Source organism: Dreissena polymorpha, chromosome 7 (genome assembly GCF_020536995.1).
Source record: "Dreissena polymorpha isolate Duluth1 chromosome 7, UMN_Dpol_1.0, whole genome shotgun sequence".
In the NCBI taxonomy this organism is placed as follows: domain Eukaryota; kingdom Metazoa; phylum Mollusca; class Bivalvia; order Myida; family Dreissenidae; genus Dreissena; species Dreissena polymorpha.
Window position 1 is genome coordinate 56,659,898 of NC_068361.1, and position 22,518 is coordinate 56,682,415.

The 22,518-nt window shown below is 34.9% G+C and overlaps 1 protein-coding gene across 3 annotated transcripts in view; it reads right to left on the reverse strand.

Annotated features, from left to right (window-relative positions):
- Positions 1–9,153: 9,153 nt before the first annotated feature.
- LOC127837953 (uncharacterized) overlaps positions 9,154–22,518 on the reverse strand; it is a 29,305-nt gene continuing 15,940 nt past the window's right edge. For 2 of the 3 annotated variants that reach the window (XM_052365426.1, XM_052365424.1), the window contains exons 2-7: positions 19,841–20,934; positions 19,080–19,231; positions 18,070–18,131; positions 15,570–16,844; positions 13,801–13,966; positions 9,154–13,022 (exon numbers count right to left, since the gene is read on the reverse strand). In XM_052365426.1, coding sequence (XP_052221386.1) covers positions 12,823–13,022; positions 13,801–13,966; positions 15,570–16,844; positions 18,070–18,131; positions 19,080–19,231; positions 19,841–20,802 — 2,817 coding nt within the window. In that variant the 5' untranslated portion in view covers positions 20,803–20,934 and the 3' untranslated portion in view covers positions 9,154–12,822. The remainder of the gene's footprint in view (positions 13,023–13,800; positions 13,967–15,569; positions 16,845–18,069; positions 18,132–19,079; positions 19,232–19,840; positions 20,935–22,518) is intronic. The other variant, XM_052365427.1, reaches the window with a different exon arrangement.

Consider the following 22,518-nt stretch of genomic DNA (forward strand, 5'->3'; position numbering starts at 1 on the left):
TATGAACGTATTGATTCAAATTGATTTGAAACGCTGAAAAGACTCACCTGTCGTATTTAGGGAGTTTGTATATAATAAGACAGAGGTGTAGTATTCGACCAAAAATTAACAGACATTGAAAGTGACCAATTTCATGAGTAAATGTGATAAACAAACACAGAATGTATATAAACAGTGATCTTAACACTTTCATGATTAAGCGACTTTAACCCAAAAATCCAATAATACCCCAAAAATCCAATAATGTTATTGCAAAACGGGTTGTTATAACATTTTCACATTGCAATAAGACACTCCAACCCGTTTTGCAATAAGACATTCCAACCCGTTTTGCAATAAATTTATTGCAAATTCGGTTTATTGCAAAACGTGTTGTTGTAAAAAATCAAATTGCAATAAAACACCCCAACCCGGTTTGCAATAAATTTATTGCAAAACGGGTTTATTGCACAACGGGTTGTTACAGAGATTCTTAGTGTGCATTTTAACCTTTAATTTCTTATCAATGACAAATAATGATTTCTGCTTCATGGAGACAAAGCCTTAATTTTAAACCACAAAGACTATTGGGAAAATAATTTCCAATGACCAGACCGATCCTTTTTGGCGAAATGTGTGTTGGCAAATAATCATGATGTACGGGAATTTAAAATAAGTATATCGTTGAAGATCCTGATTTACGTGAGAAATAATTTGTATGTTGTAGAACCCTACAGTTTAGCCAACCGATGTAACATCGTTATTTTGATATTTTCGTGGAAACAAACTTCATTTATTGCGATATCAATCTTAAAACAAAACTAGTAAAAACTTCTACTTGTCAAATGTCAATTGTTAAGAACGATGCATGTTAATCGTGGTACTTAAAAACGTGTAGTATATCAATGAATCACTTAAATAACTAATTGTTATTCTCTTCAGTATAAACCATTTTATCAAACGCAAGCTATTTAACTATATTGGTATATAAACGAATAACCCGTCATACAAGAGTTAACTTTCATGAAAAGTATTCTCCCGTAAGGGCGCTGAACCACAGTATATAATGGACTCCAATTCCACGTGCGTTCTTTTACCCTGTTGTCTAATTGCTGAGTAAGTTGCATTTCATTGTTTATTTAGAAATTTAATTTAAAAACCCGACCATCTCCCTGTGACGTTTAAGAATGAACATCGATACTCGTATTCCTTCATATACTTTCAGCCATTGTTTCCATGACTTCGTGTTCCCTTCGCCTGTCGTCGTCAAGGTTGATCAGAGTCTGATTGAATATGTTATTGACTTCCGGTGCCAGAGTGCTGTCTGTGTTAAGAACTGTATCAGGGACTTCCGGTATCGGGGTCTTGATTAATTTCACAATTCTGTCTTAAAGTGGCACTGTGTTTTTTATGATAAATGGGATGATCCTATTATCACATTTCCTTCCGGGGTCGGGGGATATAAGCTATCATAATTTTATTGTTTTATTTTTGTTAGTGTATTATTTCTTTAAAAACATAACTATGCATTTGTTGTTTTAACTAAATCTTGACATATATTTTGCCAAACTTAAATTATAAAATAATTCCAAACTTATTATGCTTGTCGTTGGATAATTGTTTTCAACGATATTTAAATACTATACGCATATTACTTTATACACTGTGTTAAGTTGCTTACATTTTAAACGACCCTATTGTTTGTCAAACATTCCTTGTTACAGTAAAAATATATCAATACTTGTCCTGCACACAATTCTTGAGTTCAATATACAGGTTATTCACATTCTTTCTGTTGGTTTGAATAGGATTCTGATATTTGATATACTACTTTATTTATAAATATAAATAAGTGAAACTCCAGCTGCTGGAGCAGTATTGCATGCTTTTTATATGCAATGTGTTTGGTCCTTTATTTTAGGCTAGTGGCCAATTTCCAAAACAGTACGAAACAGCACATTACGAAACAACAAACACACATAGAAGAATAAAGCTGGGGTCACCACCTTGGAACGGTCAATGCAAAGCATTAGGGGTTTAGACCGGTTTTAGAGCGCTCAACCTCACACTTGGTTCCGAATGTTCATGATACATATAAGTGTAAATAAAAGCTAACCTCATAGCATTGCAACTCAAATTAAACAATAATAAAAAGTGAATTAAAACGCATTCAATTTAATTACTATTTACTTACTCAATGGTAGGAAGGAGACCAGAGCAACAGAGTTACAACTTTTTGAGGAACAATGAAAGCAAATTACCTACAAGTGTCAACTACATCCCTTCTTTTTACAAAAAGATTTAAGAATATCGCATCATATAGTTAATATTTTAGATCATCATCGTGCAAATAAAGGAAGAAGCAGCAATATTGGGTGTAAAAGATCCATATTACACAGTTTGGTTGTTTATGTGACTGCTAAAAAACGAATCTAAATAAATAAATTTAAAATAAACTACACGTGTGCTTAGTATTCGTTTAATGTATTAGTTTTTCAATTAATTGCATGTATATTTTCTCGCATCACTTTAAAGTCTGTTTTATTCACCTCGTTTTTTGCAACAAGGCCATGTTTATTCACATAAGCAATTGCTTCATTGTGCATTATAAATTTGAATTCCATTGAATACGTTTTTTTGGTTTATGCTTCGTTAAAAAACATCAATAGCAATTGTGTGAGGTTTTGATGAACAACATGAGCGTAAAAAGGAGAGCTTTTAAGTGTGTTTGTTTCAAGATTTACTTGTCAAACTATGCTGTTAAAGTTAGGTTAAATAAAGTGTGTGTTCGTTGAAATATCTTTTTTTCTGATAAGTCGTCGACAGTCTTTATTAATTATCCACATGCCTTGATTTACTTTTGATTCCAGTGTAAGGTACAGGACGCGTGTAGATGATTTTAACTTTAATGTTAATAAGCAATTTTTGCTGCATAATTAAGGATATATCTCAACAATCTCAATTTGCCCTTGTCCATGAAATACAAGACCTAAACAAATAACAATTATTCTTCAAACGTTTGGTTCGTGCACTTAAACTCAAGGTCGGTCGCCTCAGTAAGCATAAACGACTTTTCCGAGCAGATATTCAACCTTCTTACATTTGAAGACATGAGCATGAGTGTCTGAATAAAACCCAATATAGCTTTCATAAATGCCAGGGTTCTTTCTGCATATAGTATTCATGTTCCAAGTAGGCGTCACATGTTTGCAATATTGGATATTTTCAACGTGACATTGGCAACCTCGACCTTCCTTAGAGACGTCTGATACCAATTAAAGAAAACATAATTCTTAGACAAGAAATCATACACTTATAATCGCGGCCTTTTTGCTTACAAAGGCGTTTTTGAATTTATAGGGCGTATAATGTAATCGCAAACTAGAATCATTTGCGGCATGTTATTACAACCAACTAACACGAATGTGTTTCCATAGGCGTTTGATTTTGCACTTCATTGTTAACGGATATCGAGAAAGAAATCATGTGTTTTGATATTTATTGCCGTTTACTCACATAGTGATGATAAATATATATATATATATATATATATATATATATATATATATATATATATATATATATATATATATATATATATATATATATATATACTGTGCAAAATGCGCGATTGAGAATAAAATATATGTTTTCAACAAGAAGGACGTTGTAATTTTAAAGAGATTTGAAATGCACACGGAGGTCTGAAAAACGCATTAAATATACTAAAATATGTAATGTGTTATTTGTCTGACAAACGCTTGTTTAAGTCAGCAAAATATAGAGAGACAAATATAAACTGCAGTTAGCATATCTCTCTTAGTATGTAAAAGCGTATTTTTGAGTATTATCCAATGCAGCTAAAACTGATGGAATTAAGCTTTAAATGACAAAACACTTTAAAATATAAATATTAAAAAGTTTTCGGTTGGGACAAACAACAATATATGCCAGTTTGGTTAGTGAAAACAAACAACTGTTTTATTTCATGCTAAGGCAGTACTTATGGCACTGTTTTTTGAAAAACCTAAATTATTTTTATTTTACACTTCAATAACAAACATATTATAGCAAAGCAATATCATAAGTACATATACATTCTTTTTTATATTAGAATTGTTTAACTACTGCATAGTCATCCACTTTATTTTCATTATTGCACTTGTTATGAACTAAAGGTATTACTATACCATTATGGGTTTGTTATTATTAATCAACAATATAGGTCAGTTCATAGAACGCCGGTGGGTCGATCATGGGCTCGTGAATTCCAATCTCATCCCGGTCGCATTACACGTTTAGGCTGGTCATTTTGTCATCTCTAGACTCTACGACCACTTACCAAAGACACGAAGTACTGGTTCTTCCCAGGAGGTGGACTCAAGAGTGTCTCAACAAAGTATAGACTTTGGATGCAACCGAGCTCAAATAAAGTTTTTAACTTAACAGAGAATTGTAACACTAGTCGTGAAGTCCTTATAATAATTTTAGGAAACACGAAGCACGTAAATCGACATGTCAAATGGTGTTCATATATTGAGACATTCAAAAACACGCGGAATATACATTGCAATGTTCATCAATACACTTTGTGGTTATTGGACTTTAACGATACGAAAGAACGTTTCTTTAAAATTACAGTGTATTTATGGATCGCCACCAGAAAGTCACGCACGTGCAAGACGCGTGCGTTAGCCTTATTTTAAGAGAATTCAATAATGACTCTGTCACATTTCGGAAATAGAATCAAATAACGTGATGTCGGTTGACGTCCTTGGTCGTAGTTTGTTTCTACGTAAATCAAATCAGCAAATAAGCAAACTGCTTTTACAAGAAGGGACGCGTCAAGAATCCGTGTATTTATTATACTAGTAACTCGAAAAAAGCAGTTTTAGCGGTACCAGCTGTGTTTCCCGAATGGAAACGATGGTAGCGAATAAAAGGAAAACTGTGCGCTTAAATGTTTTTTTGAGACATATGTAAAAACATGCTATGTAGTAAAATCTGATTTGTGGATAAAATGCGCGGAGTTCTTCGTAAACAAACAAATACATTATCGGCTAAAATGTCCAATTAACAAACCGAAAATAAATCTCAATATAATGTGCAATATAATTAACAATTACTCGTTGATGTATTAAAAAGTAAAGTACATTTTAACTGTACAATTGTTTTCACTCGCGTCAAGTAATTTAAGAGTTTGTATTTGTTGCATTATCGTTGTTAATCGGCTATTAAACCACTGTTTTTGTTAATATATTTTTCAATATTGCTTACAGAGCTTAAGTTAAAACCTATTTATTTTAGCTGGATTGTATAGAAAGCTTATTTAGGCTTATTTAAATCGCTCTCGAGTCCGTTTCCTGGGACAAGAACCAGTACTTGGTGTCTATGGGGAAGATCTAATGAACGCTCCCACAGTGGGGATCGAACCCTCACGTTATCCACTACGCCACGGCAACATTGACTTGACGCTCTCTTTACTCTAAATCACTAGTTAATAGCCAATAAATTGTGCAACGTTACATGTATTTCAATTAAAAATGTTTTTTAAACCAATTCGTGAAATGCTAATGTAGTATAAAAAGTAGAAGTAGTAGTTACGAAAATGAATAAGATAAACTATGTATAATGGTTCTCCTCCATTAACTGTAGACATTTAACCGTTACAACGTTATTATTCCAGTTTAATTAATTATACAAAGTGTCTAATACGAGCTTAAATGTGACAGTGTGTGGTGGTGTTTTGTAAAAGGCCACATGTCCCTAATCAATTCAATAAGTATCCACATTGTTCTAGTTTGAGACTCAGTACGTACATATAAAATAATCATTCTATCTGCAAAAGTTTTTTTTAAATGTAATACAATAGTTTTTGTTATTTTTCTGAGATGCCATTTATCGACATTACAGACATTCTCTGAGAAACTCACATTGCAGAAATTAGATGCCAAGCATGTGACAAGCGGAACGACCTTGGCATTTGAAGGTCGCTCTGAGAAGAAAATAGTTCAGCGAATAACACATCAGTTGCAATAATAGCATTGGATTTCCATCACACTCTGTCACATAAGTAACGGTTATTTCTTTGGAACTCACAAGTAATTGTAGTTATTGGGCGTTTGTAGTAAATATGTGTGAATAAATTAATCAAAAGCAGAAAGAACACAAACGAACATGAACTAAAAGAGCTCGACCGAGGTGCTGAAAAGAAACAATTAGTATTAGTAGCATTAGTAGTATTAGTCAGTAGCAGTAGCAGTAGCAGTAGCAGTAGCAGTAGAAGTAGCAGTAGTAGTAGTAGTAGTAGTAGTAGTAGTAGTAGTAGTAGTAGTAGTAGTAGTAGTAGTAGTAGTAGTAGTAGTAGTAGTAGTAGTAGTAGTAATAGTAGTAGTAGTAGTAGTAGAAGTAGTAGTAGTAGTAGTAGTAGTAGTAGTAGTAGTAGTAGTAGTAGTAGTAGTAGTAGTAGTAGTAGTAGTAGTAGTAGTAGTAGTAGTAGTAGTAGTAGTAGTAGTGGTAGTAGTAGTAGTAGTAGTAGTAGTAGTAGTAGTAGTAGTAGTAGTAGTAGTAGTAGTAGTAGTAGTAGTAGTAGTAGTAGTAGTAGTAGTAGAAGTAGTAGTAGTAGTAGTAGTAGTAGTAGTAGTAGTAGTAGTAGTAGTAGTTGTTCTAATAGTAGTAGTAGCAGCAGCAGCAACAGCAGTAGTAGTAGTTATAGTAGTAATAGTAGTAGAAGTAGTTTTTATGTAATACATATTAGTATTGTAATATGAATCGACTTTGTTAAATATTGAGACAGTACTCACTAAAAAGAAGGTTCATACCATCTTACAAGTGTTATTATTTGAAATGAAAAATCATTTATTCTTTCTCCTTCGATGCTGTTAGTGACAATGACAGATATTTTCGGAAAAGTCACATTGCACAAATTACAAACCAAACATGTGACACACGGATCAACCTCGACATTTGTGAAGGTCGTTCTGTAAAGAAAAAAGTTCATTAAATTACGCTGCATTTCTGTGAAACTAAAATGTAACTGTAGCAATTAAGAGTCCAGATGAAAATAACTGAAGAACATAAATTGTGTCGTCAAATTGTTATTGAGAAACATAAACAGGAAAGATTTATTTTGATAATAATATATAAATAATGCGTTCTAAATCTTGACATTTTAATTATACATAAGACAAATTATTCTGGCTAGGTCAATATTGGTTGATAAGTTGAATGGTTCATAGCCTTTGTGTCCCTCAAGTCCAGCGTTTCATAAATGATAACACCTGCGAGAAAAAGACCCCAGTTTTCTTCGCTGGTTGTAGTCATATTTGACCTTGACCTCTGAAGTAGGGACAAACTTTGCACACACGAACTGCCGCTTCCTCGTGTTAGTCATAAGTGGTAAGTTGTCTAATAATAGCATCATGGTCAAGCTGTTTTATGGCCAAATTTGACCTTTAGAACTCTACGTGACCTTGACCTTTAAGTAGGGGAGACAAGTGTAACATCGACATGTCGTCTTATAATGGATATCGTTTGCGCTAAGTTCTTACGAAAACATCCATATATAGCAAAGTCATTTCTAATGACAGACTGTTTTTCGCTGTTTTTGACCCAAATTTGATCTTTGAACTCTAAGAGCGACCTTGACCTTTGAAGAAGAGAGACGATTGTTACAAGCGACACATCGTCGTATGATGATTAACATTTGTTCCAAGTAATTTCAATATGGGCCTTGCTCTGTGAAAGGGGGTATCATGCATGCACTTAAAGTGCCGTCCCAGGTTAGCCTGTGCAGTCCGCAAATGCTAATCAGGGACGACACTTTTCGCCATAACTGGATTTTCGCTAAAAAGGAACTTTCTTTAAAAGAAAAATATCTTATAAGCGAAAAGTATCTTCCCTGATTAGCCTGTGCAGACTCCACAGGGTAATCAGGGACGACACTTTACGCACATCCATATAACCCCTTTTTCACATAGCACGTCTCATATACATATATGTATGGAACAAAACTGGCGGAACTGGAATGTTGAAAAAGATTTATGACCAAAGATGACTTTCACCTTGAAGTGTAGCCTTGCCCTTTGCGGTCGAGGCAGAGATGTTACAAGCGACACGTCGTCTTTTGATGTTGAACAAATGCGTCAATTAATTTCAAAATCCATTGATATATTGCTAATTTAACCCATTCATGCCTAGGGTCTAGAAAAAAGGCCTTGGCAAACAGCTTAGACCCAGATGAGACACCGCATGATGCGGCGTCTCATCAGGGTCCGCGCTGTTTGCTTAAAGGAATTTCTGTAAAAATTATTCTAAATATAGAAATAAATATACTAGACATCCCTATTTTTTTTTAATAAATTGACCCAATTTAGAAGGATGGGAGAGTCCACTAGGCATAAATGGGTTAATCAGTTGTGCAAATCGAATAGAAATCCGCAAGGCAGTTATAGAGGGACCGACACATTATCAAAGTCCCAAGAGGATATCAAAGTACTGACAGTACTGGTGTGACGATGCTTTTGAAGAGGATGGATAAAAAGCATCAATTTAAGTTTATCTACATCACCACAATTGTGTATGTGCGTACGAAAATTTTGGGTACGAAAAAAATGGGAACGAAAATTTTGGGTACAAAAATTATGCCAAAAAAAATAGGTACGAAAAAAAAATTAGTAACGAAAAAAAAATGGAAACAAACAAATTTGGTACGAACAAATATTTGGGTACGAAACAAAATTGGGTACGAAAAATGTTGGGGCACGGGGATGTAGTACCCGTGGGGAACTTTACCCATTAAGCGAAACTGGGAGACGGGTTACATTCTCGATCAAATATAACAAGAAATATCTTTAAAAAGATATTCGACGTGTATTTTCTGTACCAATTATCTTAAAAAAAGTTCTGTTACAGTAAAACGTTTGTAATTTATAACATATAACTGGTCGCAGGTAAATTCATTTCTTTACGATCTATGCTTCTATGGACATTTGATAGAAAACTTGCTAATTAATAAGTTTCAGTTGAGTGCCACAAGATCGGGACGAACGTACAGGCGGCAGAACAAGTTCAATGCTTAACGCCTCCATTTTGGGGGTTTAAAATAAGTATGACGTCAATAGAGTTATTAACTATTTGTGAAACATTATGAAAAACAAAACTAAAAACACAACCATAATTTTACTATTTATTTATCAACATTTTACATAATAATGTAACAACGACATTTATAACAATATTAAGTTTATCGCTTTTTTTGCACAAACAAGCAATATCACAAAACTATAATAAATATTCAACAATTATGCAAAACGTTTTATGTTCAACAAAGCACAAAGTGGACTTAAACATAATCACATTATAATAAACTGTATACGAAAATATAATACAATTCAGAATTGGAACAAACGATATACCTGTTATTCATGCAAATGCCTAACACAAAAATCATGAGTCTATAATGGAATAAATGAGTATATACCAAGAACACGAAGGCCAAAGGCCCTTAGGCGCTCACCAGAAAATTTGAGGTACTAGACTATTCTTAGGAAGTAATATTCAAAAGATTTCACAGCAGACGTATAAATAAAACTGTTTACATTTGGTAGCAATGTTTCTTTAACAAACCACAATCATTTTCGAACTCTGACAGATATATAACACAAAGTTTAATGTTCTGGGGTGGTATTCCAGAAGCATCTTAAGTTAAATTTTATTTTTATCCTTAAATTGGGAATTTTTCTCAAGTGTTTCGTTTCATACTGTAATAGTTAGGCATCGAAAATTACATTAAAATAACATCATTATGTCAATGTTATTTGAGGAATACCAAAAAAAAAACATGCATGTCTTAATTCTGTAAAGAAATACAAACAATTGAAATTTTGAACTTAAGTGAAAATATTTAAGAAATGACTTAAGATGTTTCTGAAATATGACCCCTGAGCAAGTTCACGCTGCGTGGGTAAATACTGTAAGTGTTCAAATGGTTTCAATATAGCCACATACGCAAAACAATCCTGACTCATGTTTTTCAAATTTCGATGGACAGAAACCATACCTCACTCATCCCAAATTATTGCTTAACCGTTTGCAAATGTCATCTGGTGAAGTTCTAAATTAGCATGTTCTTCAATTTTTCTTAAAGAATACTATAAGAATAGCAAACAGTTTGGATCCTGATGAAACGCCACGTTCTGTGGCGTCTCATCTGGATCCAAAATGTTTGCAAAGGACTTAAAACTTCAGTTCCAGCTCTGAAAAAGTTTAAAATAATTATCAGAGCAAGTTTCATCGAGATTTTGTAAACATCGGTGGCTTCTAGTTTTCACTAAGTTTCATGATATTGGGCAAAACAAGTTTTCATAAGCTTTTTCGTTATTTTTGACCGTTGACCTAATTTTCAATCGCAGGTGGCCCAGTAAGGTCTGTGCCGAGTTATCATTTGGGCAAATGTAATAACCAAGTTTCATAAAAGTTGGAATCAAATGTGCACTCTTAGGAGTTTTTACCAGCCTTTCGTGTTATTGGAACCAGTTTTTGACCCAAAGTAAAACAGTTTTAAACCTAGCCAAGATGCCATTGAGACAAATGTTCTCTTCATGTTTCATTTAGATTAAAAACACGATTTTTCTTTAATTTTATTAAGAGGCCTCGGTTTTGTGCCCACATGACCCATTTTCTAACTCTGCCAAGAGCCAAACAAGGGGCAATCACAAAAGCTCACCAAGAGCACTCTGTGCTTAGGTGAGCTAAATATATTCTCAGTAAATATATTCTCATTAGAAGCGTAAATAGTAAACATACACTATTATATAGTTACATGTACATCCTACCAAAAAAATATGTGTACGCTGAATAAATGACTTGTTCACAGACAGTTCAAATTGCAATTGTCTTACTTTTTCGTCACAAACTCAAAAAATAAAATAATACTGTATACATGTTTTAGGGAGCAAAATAACACCAATGAAGTGGATATGTGCTTAAAATTAATTTTGGGGACATTTTATCATCAATGTAAACAATACAATAATAACGCGTTAAAAATGCAAAATGGTCAAGTCATTCAGAGTGTTTCTGTCGTAATTGTTGAATTTTGTGTCACCATGGATCTCTTATATAAAATGTAATGTAAAATATTTCAGTCAAGGCGACCGACAGGTAAATGTTTTATATTTCAAATGACACAAGTTTGAGTCTGTGGGGCAAACTTTGTTTTTCTTTCTTAAATTCTATTTTGATTAGTATAGCTGTATAGTTTTGATGTATAAATCTAGCAAGTTTAGGAATTTAATGAACATTGAAAAAAAGGCCAAAATCTATGAACAACTCGCATTAACATGAATTTTAATTTTTTAGACTTGAAGTCTTAATCATGCAATAACTCCAGACTAATGATCAATAAGCATTCAAAAGAAGTAAAATAGTTCATAACAATTGTCTTCAAACATAAAATCATTCACATTCTTTGTATTCTTTTTATTATTATAAAGAGTCAAAATTTAGTGAAACTTATGATTAAGTTAAAGTAAGAGAAAAAGATGGGCCTTCAGGCTTCTTTGTATTGCAACATGTTTCAACAGCATTACTTAAATACAATGAGATTTATACAAAGATGTACCTGGTACATGTAATTCAATGAAAAAAGTATATGTACAATTCAAAACAAAACAACAGCACAAACTGAAAACACGTAGCCTTCTTTCCTATCTATTCATCCAACCCTATAATTTCGGAGACCCCCTTATTTTGGTAATTATGACATATTTCTGATAACACTTAAGTTAGTATGCTTATTTAAAAAAATCTATAACATTGATGTAGTATTTTGGTTAAAACCATGTGAATTTTAGATATTTTTAGGCAAAAATTAAATTTAGGTACAAATAATGTAAAATCAGCGACACATGCTGTGTAAATACCAATAATTCTGAAAATATTCACTTTTTTACAGTATTTTTGTGTTTATTAGTCTATAAGAATATTTATTTAATGATTTATATCCAAATTACTTAAAAAGTTTTGTTTTCTTATAAAAATGATGACTGAACAGATTGATAGGAAAGATACCAACACATCAGGGTTGCTAGGGTGCCAACCTAGAATTGGCCTGTTACTAAGGAAATACCTGTGTTGTAAATTATTTTGCCATACTTTTGTGAGGAAGATATAAAATGTTTAATTCAATGTCTCACTTGTGCTGAAAATCTTTTCAGTCAGTAGCAAGTCAATTTCACTCTTAAGTGGCCGAATATACAGGAAAAGAGGCTATGCTTTGTTTTATTCATAAACAAAAAAAGAAGAAAAGAAAATCTTACTGTTTAATTATAACGGTAAACAGAAATGAAAAACTAAATATTTAAAAAACAACAAACCTTCATTAAATAAAACAAGCAACAAATAAGTAAATTCTAATGATAATAATAAGACTTAGCTTGTTCTTTCAAGCAATTAAGTAAAAACGTTGTGAAAGTCTTAATGAACATGATAAAAGAATTAAGAAACGTAAGAAAAGACTTTCATATGATTTTGTACCTATTTTTTATAAAGTACAATGTATTTTGATAACAATTTTTTTACATGTATTTGTAAACGTTTATATCAAATACCCACTGATTAACGAATTTTTGCCTAGCGTCTAGAAAAAAGGCCTTGGCAAACAGCATAGACCAGATGAGACGCCGCATGATGCGGCGTCTCATCAGGGTCTGCGCTGTTTGCTTAAAGGAATTTCTTTACGAAATATTCTAAATATAGAAATAAATTAACTAGACATCCCTATTTTTGGAAATAAATTGATCCAATTTAGAAGGATGGGAGAGTCCACTACGCATAAATGGATTAACAGTTCAGAAAAAAGGGGAGGTGAATCATCTTGCTGCTGATAAGCAGAGCGGAAGCAGCCTGCACCTTTGGCACCCATTTGATAAGCTCATGGAAACGTGATGCCTGATTGGGGTCTTTGCTCAGTTCAAAGTCGCGAAGGGCCATGCAGTATTTCTCCAGGAAATGACTGACGATTTCCAGCCTGTCTTCATCTTCTGTGAAAAGAAACATACATGAAATTGATATATTTTATTTATCTGTCTATATCTCTTAAAAGTATGAGCTGCTCCACAAGACATAACCCGCATAACTGCCTATCAGACCAGACAACTCCATTTTTAGATTTCCATATTTTATTATTGTACTTTAGTTTCCATATATAATAATGTATAACAAATAATCTCATCAATCTTATACATTTTATCTTAACTTGCTACGCAATTTTTTTTTCTTGTGTCAACAGTTTCAGTGTCATAAACACTGGTGTTGGTGTGATACAACACGTAAACTTCCACTAGCAGCGTTCATAAAATCTCATGTTACATGGTATTTTTCTTCTTAACAACTGAAAACAATTTTATTAGAATGATTCATTCATTAAATCACTCCAGGAAACAACATTTAAATCAATCTTAATTAATTTATGTTTTTCTTGAATTCTACTAAGATTCTCTAACACTACACCAATCCTGTATTATTCCGTTCTTGGAACAAATATTAATTAATGCATCGTGACTGAATAAATTATTGTAAGTTATCACGCGGGCTATTAACGCCACCTTCTACATTTACTGATCAATGTTAACCATTATTCTCTGTTTACACCACTTGTTCAAAGAATGGCATAAATGACTAATTTCCATAATTAAAAATGTGTTAAAATAGATTCTGAACTAAGAGGGCAAATATGTTTAAAGAAAACTGTAATATTTTGTGATGTATTCTGTGAAAAGAGGACAAACGGAAATAAATACAAAGCCCACACGTAAATACCTTGATTGAGAAACAGTAGCACCAACATGCAGACGTATTCCTCAGGCAATATTGCCATGGTGACGAAGCCATGCATAAGCTCAGTGATGTGCTGCATTATCTCCCCTAGATCACTCTCCAGTTGGCCCGTCTTGAACTCGCACTTCAACACTTGCTCCAGGTAATACTGGTAGGACGAACAAAACTATATGAGCCTTGCCTCTCAGGGATAACATTTTACATACATGCATTACACTGCTATTGATTAACTGAGCATTAAGTCCCTTCTTTTTTCATCATTGAAGATTTCCTTTTACTAGAGCTTAAATAATTAAGGGTAAAACATCTAACTTAAGTAATACAATTAATTGCTTTATTTACGAGAAACTGCAATATTCCATTTATTTTATTGTCTGATCTTGTTACCAACAAAAACATGCCTGAATTTACAATCATATAACTCAAAGAAAACTAACAGGGTTTGAAATTATATAAGGACATTTAATATGATTTAACCAGGTATGTGTATTAACCTTATACACATACCTGATTTAACTCACAGAAAAATAAGAGTTTTGAAAATTATGTAAAGCAAATGATTGGTTGGAAATTATATAAGGTTTATGATAATTATTGAATATCAATAATTGTTCACAAAAAACGGCAAATGGAGTTCAATATTGGAAGCACATGGCATTGTTGGTGACTTAGCATGACTACAGCCCACATATTTTCACCAGTCTCAAAATATCTGGATTATAACAGTTTGAAAATATTTCTCAAACCTGCTAATAAGAAAATAACAGGTTACTGCCGTAGCGATGAATAATGTCATGTGAGACTTGGCAGTAAAGGATGGAAGGGCTTACCAAGTCTTGGTTTTATTAGTTGCTGTTTACTGCCGTAGCGATGAATAATGTCATGCGAGACTTGGCAGTAAAGGAGGGAAGGGCTTACCAAGTCTTGGTTTTATTAGTTGCTGTTAAGTTAGATTTTACCACTTAATACCTAAATACTACTTAATTTCCCAAGTACCACATAATTTCTAAATAATTTTGTATATTTTTAATGAAACTTTTAGGCCATTAAATGCATTATAATGTTGTTTGCAAATCTCCCCAAAACAGGCCATAGCAAATTCCCTACCGAAGAGCTATGGGTGACATTCTGTATCATAAAATGTTAAACTTAATAAATGCAAATTATTAATTTAAACTACAAAGGATTAACTTTTTCAACCATTAGGTTAACACAACATTTCTTAAAAAGAAGAAATATATGTAAAACAATCACTTTAGTTGCTGACTTAATTATCAATTTCTTCAATGTTTTAAAGCTTTTTTATTACTCAACCAAATGGATTAAATAAATTTTACGCAGGCTCTTAAAATCGCTGCATTACTTGATTGTACAGCTCTACGTGAACCATTATTTTGGCAGTAACATAATGGTATATTCAAGATAAACAAGAGATGTGTTTGTCAGAAACACAATGCCCCCTATCGCGCCACTTTGAAGCCATATATTTGACCTTTGACCTTGAAGGGTGATATTGACCTTTCACCACTCAAAATGTGCAGCTCCATGAGATACACATGCATGCCAATGTCAAGTTGCTATCTTCAATAATGCAAAAGTTATTGCAAAACTCTGACCAAGGTTAAAGTTTTGGGACACACACAATGAATGAATGAATGACAGACAGACAGACAGGCCAAAAACAATATGCCCCCGATCTTTCGATCCGGGGGCATAACAACTACTAAAAACTTCATTACAAACATGTATACCTTGAGTTTGCCCATGTTGAGAGAGTACAGCTCTTTAAAGTTCATTACATCACTCTCCTTGTATATTGCCCTGTGGGCAGTGGCAATGAACAGTAACAACTCCTGCCACTTGCTGGAGAGAAGTTTGGAGTGAACCTCAACAGGAATCTCCTTAAAGAATGGCAAAGTTTTTGTCCACAATACCAGCTTTCCCACCACCTTATCACCGAGATCGCACAGAAGTTTCGTGACGTCTGTTGTACCATTGTTCAAAAGCTCCGGCAAGTTGTACAAGTCCATAATGTTCAGTTTTGCATCGCAGTCCATCAACTCTGCTATCAAAGAACTGGAACACCTTCTGACAAAAGTATCCGATTTTGTCGTCTTTGTTCTGACAGGGGGTGGTGGTAGCAGTTGGGATCCAACCATTGATAAATGCTTCTCTGTCTCAATATCAGGTGCTGTTAGAGTCCGTCTGAGCACCGAATGGTGATTCACAAGTCGTGCCACATGACTGCAAACGCAGTGGCGGTTCTTTTCCTTGGAACACCTTACACAGACTGTGGAATCTTTTGAGATCGCTGCTGAGTGATTGCCTGCGGTATTGTTCATAAAATATGCGTATCTACCATCCGATTTATTAGAGTCAGTTTCAACTTCGTATCTACCATCAGATTTATGAAAATCAGTTTCAACTTCGTAACAGTAACCATTAGTGTCAATTTCAGGCTTAGCACTCACAACGGGCACATTTTCCCCCCAGAAGCTCTGTTCATTATATTGATGCCCTGGTCCAGTGGCACCAGCTGTCAACCGCCCCGGCCAGCTACCTTGCCTGTAACCGCCATTGTCGCTCATTGCCTTCATCCCCATGGAATGTGTTGCCATGACACCAGGCCTTCTGCTCTCCAGTCGCGGTCTCTTTGGTGATTGCTCCTCAATATATAACTGCTCCTCGCCTGGGTTTATGGTCGACATGGAAACTCGTGTCCCAGATTCCATGGGAGCACCTCCGTATATCATGTTAAACGAAGACTCAATGCTCGCTTGCGACATGTGAGAAGTTCTCATTGATTCACCCATCTGTGTGGAAAAGAAATTCCCTCCGGATACAGTGCTGTTGGTCAATCCAACCATGCTTGCAGAGCTGTAGTAGGGAACTTGAAGGACATTCTCGAACTTTGGCCTCGACTTTACTGGCTCCACTGTTATCTGATTGTCGGTAGAAGAGATGCAGGCGACGCGTTCTTTGCTGATATTCGTCTCATCTCTTCGTCTGTGTTTCTTGTATTTAACCTGGATTTAAAATCAGTGCTCTCTTCACTTACATATATATTAATTGTATATCAATCTTTTAAATTTTCAATTTAATCCATGAACCCTTAATGTGTCTGGAAACTATTTGACAATTTCAAAACAATGAATTATGAACATATGCAGAGCTTTTTTCCTTCTATAGCAAGGGCTTTACGTACCATGGTGTGCGTGTGAATAACTTTTGATTCAAGTTAAACCAAGATTTTGATGTCTAATCTAGCTAGTACAGATGGCAGGTTTTTGTTAACTTTTTTTTAACAATAGGTGCATTTTCATATGGCATTGTGCAAAATTGTTAAAAATATTAATTTTGACCATGAATATTCTATTACTTCCATATTCCATTACATGAAATATGAGGTTGTTCAGAGAAAAAAATCACTGATAAAATAGGAAAAGTTTGTCTTCATGAGGATGATATTAGATGTTTTACAAAGAAAAAGGGAGTTTGGTTGTTTTTCCACTAAATATATTTACTGGGATCGGATTAATGTGTTTTGAATATTTGGAACACAAAAACTGCCTTTTCCATAAGCGTTATAGCAAATATTTCCCAAAATAATGTTTCCTAAAATGAATGATGGATTAAATGCCTGATAAGATTCCAAACTTACCAAACTATGTATTGGACATAACCCTCTGTGATTTCAACAAGTCACCAAACTATGTATTGGACGTAACCCTCTGTGATTTCAACAAGTCTGTTAAAGTTTATCCCATGATTCATATGAGTCGCATTCTGAGAAAACTGGGCTTTATGCTTGTGCGGAAAGTGTTGTCCCAGATTAGCCTGTGCAGTCCACGCAGGCTAATCAGGGACGACACTTTCCGCCTTAACATGATTTTTGGTAAGGAGGGACTTCCTTGAAACTAAAAATACCATATCAGCAGAGAGCGTCCTGCCTGATTAGCCTGTGGGGACTGCACAGGCTAATTTGAGACGACACTTTACGCACATGCATTAAGCCCAGATTTCACATAACGCGACTCATATCATAACTTTTTTGGGGGTGTTTTTTTAAGCTGTTCTATTATTCTTTTAGAAGTTGACCACGCATTCAAACATGTGAAATTCTCGGTATTATTGCTAAATGAAGGTTATTTCAACAAAACAGGGTCATAGATTTACAGGCTTAATGTAAATTACAAAACATATTAAAGGGCGGCCTGCATACTTCAACTCCTACTAGTGTTCTCTATTTACCTTGTACAGATTGTAAACCTCCCCGGAGTTACGTCCTCCTGGCATCCTGTCTTCTCTGACAGCTGTCAACGAGAATAATAGTCAAATTAGTCATGTATGGGTATTGCAAATAATTTTCATTGTCATTTGTTTAATACATTCATAAGATATTCATGGGTTTAGATAACAAAATATTTTTGTATAACTTATGGGGCAAAACCAAGTTTTTCCAACAAGTCAGTGAAATTTGTAAATTAATTGATGATGATCTAGAAGATCTTTTTCACAAATGTTTGTCTTTCAACGTGAATGAAAAATTAATTCATCAGATATTGCCAAAATAAGCACCACATGATGTCTTGTAAATAGAAGAACAATTATGGTTATTCAGTTGATACCGTCATAGTGACATATTTCAGGATTTTACTGAACACCAAAGCTGGACTTCGTATATGCATTTACAAAATGGTGATAATAAGTCAAAGTCATGCCTTTCTCTAGTAAAGTCATTCAACCAACTTTGACATTTAAGGTATCAATAACACATCCTGAATATGACAGGTTGTAGCCGCACGATTTTTTAGTGTATGAACTTTTGAGGAAATGTCAATGGCCAAACTGACTCAATATATTCATATGTACGCCCATACTTTAGGCCAGGATTAAGTGACGTTGTACATTCAGCGCATTATTTGCTGCCGATGATTATTAGAACAAAGGCTTTACAAGAGCATTTTTAATTCAAAATAGAAATACCGTTAATATACCCTGCCTCCTCCCGGCTCCCACTGATAGATATAACAATGACTTACATCTTGATCAGGAGGAGATAGGGTTAAATAACAAAGGTGAACTATGCGCATATTACCTTGTTTCCTTAAATAGCAACTTCTGGTATTGTATTTATGGTATTGGTAGAACTTGTTATTATCAGATATCACATAATTCTTAATCAATACCGCCGCAGACAAAGGCTTGACACATTCTTAATGTATATTAACAGTGCAATCTTAATCAATCCGTCTACCTACCTGCCAATACCATGCCTGCCTGAAGACATTTTTTAAATCGGCAGTACTGACATCTATTCCGCTGTGCCTTGTTGATTTCACACTCTCCGCCACCACCTGCGCATGTGTACACCCGCCGGTTCTGCACCGTGCGTTTGAAGAAACCCTTGCACCTGTGGATAAAAACAATGTTAGGTTTGAGGCGCTTTGAGAGCCATAGTAATACTTAGGGGATGGCAATATCTCATAGTTCTATCATTTGTTGTCAATAATATATGCAATTTGTCTCGGAGTAATTATTTAGGGAGTTATAGATTCCGAAAAAAATTATACCATTTTATCAAAGCCTGGAAAAACCTAGACCATTTATTAGACCTTTAATCAAGCCATCCATGAATTCAGTGGATTTAGTTCGACTGTTTACAAAATCACAATTAACAAGATACTTTGTCAATAAAAAAATCATTGGATAATTGATTTTATACAACTTCCACACACAATCTGAAAACAAATCAATCAGGACATTTGTACTTCTTATGTTTGGTAGATTTTGCATCAAGGGACATTTTGAGCAACTTACTCTCAGTTTTTAAAGCAGGATTTCCAGAATTGAAAATTATATAAAAAAACACGCAATTTTTTTTTTTTTTTTTTTTGAGGGGGGGGTCCTTATAAAAATAACAAAGACCTTTGTATATAATAACCATAACAAATCAAGAACCTGTGCAAAGGATATACTTCAACACAGAAATTGTACGCAGCAAGACTGCCATAGCCCTTACCCTTCACAGGTGATGATCCCATAATGCAGACCAGTAGCCCGGTCATTACATATCCCACACACCATCGGGTACTTGTTATCATAGGTCAAGGTGGCGGCGCTGCCTTTCCCGTACACTGAGTCAGAGTCACTGCGATACGACGAGCTATGCGACGAAACGGACATGGAATCGCACGACCTTTTGTCGCCTAGGTGACCAAGATACTCAAACATGCCATTTGTGTAATGTTCAATAAATTCTGATTCGCTGTCAATGGTCATCACACGTCTAGAGGACTGTGAGAGGGGCTTACTGCTTTGACTAGACGTGTTTTTACTACCTGATGACTCAGACATCAGGTTGTTCAAAGACTGGATTGAGTCTAAGTCTGGAACTTCAAACCCGTTCGGCATTGACGTAAGAAACAAAGGCTGGACACCCTTTGGTAATGCACCGTCCGAGATTCCAGACAATCCATTCAAGCTGAGAGAATACAACGCCTTATTTGAGGACAACATGGGTATCAAACCCATTTTCACTTCACCATTAAGGCCGGTGAGGGGTTTGATTCCGTTTTTCGTGTAGGTCACATAAGCCACCCCGATATGAACGTCTCCAGTCCCACTGGTGGATACATTCGGAACTATCAGCTGATTGTCCATTTTAGGTATGCTAGCTAAAAAATCCTCGACACACTTTTGTTCCTGTTTACATATATTGAATACATGATCACCATCAGATACGTTGATGGCACTTTGTTCCTGCACTTTCCCCTTTGATACCCTGTCGGAAGGACTACCGTACCCGCTGTCCCCGCTCACGGTACTCTGTACGTCCGTGTCACTACAACTGGGGGACAACTCGGCACTAGCAATAATCTCACTTACTCGTCGCCGTTTTAGTTTGAAGTCAAGATAACTTGTCCGGTATTGCTGACCACTGCTGCCACAGCTGACACCGATTTTCAGTCCTTGCGTGGCCATCTCTGAGAGCCGAATGAGAAAACCAATATTGATGGATTCCTGCCTGTTGTATAGTTGGAATTCGCAGCTACGCGTTCACTCGCTAACTGCAGTTCACTCCTTCACAGTAACCATAGAGATGATGACAGTAGCCTGTAAGAATGAACACATTTATTTCTTAGAAATATAAAGTCTAATATACCTCTTCTCCCGGGAGTTTGCAAAATAAACATACAAACTGAGAACTGACCTATAACAGTGGTTTCCTTGTTTATCCGAAATGAAACAAAACAACTCTAAGAAAACAATTATGTAATACAACTAATGTAGTTGTTCTTAAATGCTCTGAGCTTGAATGCGTTCAAACGTAAAGCTCAGACCCGGAGGGTCAATATCTGGGAGTTGTATTATTGCAACTACAACTAAAGGATCCACAATCGCTGAATTTATCATATAACTAGCAAAATTACTTTAAATTAATAAAAAATAACGAAATAACACAAAATAAAACTATAAATTTTCAGGGAAACCATGTGTCCACATTTAAAAGTTATTTTAAATGTAATTTTCCTTCCTAAAACTGATTGAAACGGATTGCGCGGAGGTCAGTTTGATCCATTTATCTCATCGACAATACATATATGACGTTTGCTGTTTGGATTTTCATAAATTCCCGCATTCGGGCTTGTTGTGACTTGTCGTTTCTTTCCAGACATGCGCACCTCGTTACAAGAATGTTGAATACTATTTTGGATCCGGTTATGTTGATGTAAGAGAAAGAGTTCGCTATCTATGTTATGATACGTCAAAACTTGTGTTTTACATGACCTGCAACGGCAGTGTTGTTATGTAACATTCGACCAGCCTGCAATCGTTTAATTGAACAACTCCTATTTTTCCTTACATATTTGGACACAGGGGGGGGGGGGGGGGGGGGGGGGGGCGGGGGAGTCTATCAGATCATAAGAAACGAAAATACGCGCCATGATATCAATGAAGATCGCGTACTACAATCATCACGAGGAATCCATACCCGTGAATCATAAAAAGGGCCATAACTCCATTATTAACAGATGGTGAATTTGGCGTGCATCATCCTCTTATCCATATATATACTCATACCAAGTTTCAATGAAATCCGCCAAAGCACTTCCAAGATATGGCTCCGGACGGACGTACAACGCCAAAACAATATCCCTCCGCCTATGGCGATGATAATAATGATGTCAATGTAGTTTAATATGTAGCAAATGTTCTCAAACGTCTTATGAAATTCCAAGATGATGTCTTAAGCCGTTAAAAAAACTAATAGCAGGACACTCATGAACTTCTACATACACACACACACAAATTATTATTATTATTGATCATGTTAATTGATCATTGATCATGATAATGATTATGAGGAGTAGGATGAGAATGAACAACAAACATTAATCTGATGAAACACGATTGATGCGCTATAAAGTTTCACTCAAATTGTCAATCGTACTCGACATAGTACAAACTAATGACCTACTAGTAATTGATAACAATTATTCATCGCAAAAAACCCGTTTCACTCACATGATTAAAGAATTTAATCCACAATATTCACTTTCACTATAAGAAGCTATTTGATGTATGAGAGTGTTTGTTACTTCAGACCACGTAAACAAATAGATCAATAAGTTAGTACATGATTACCTTCCTTTGCGCTAAATACAGCTCGCGTGCAAGCGAGTGTGCGTATACAAC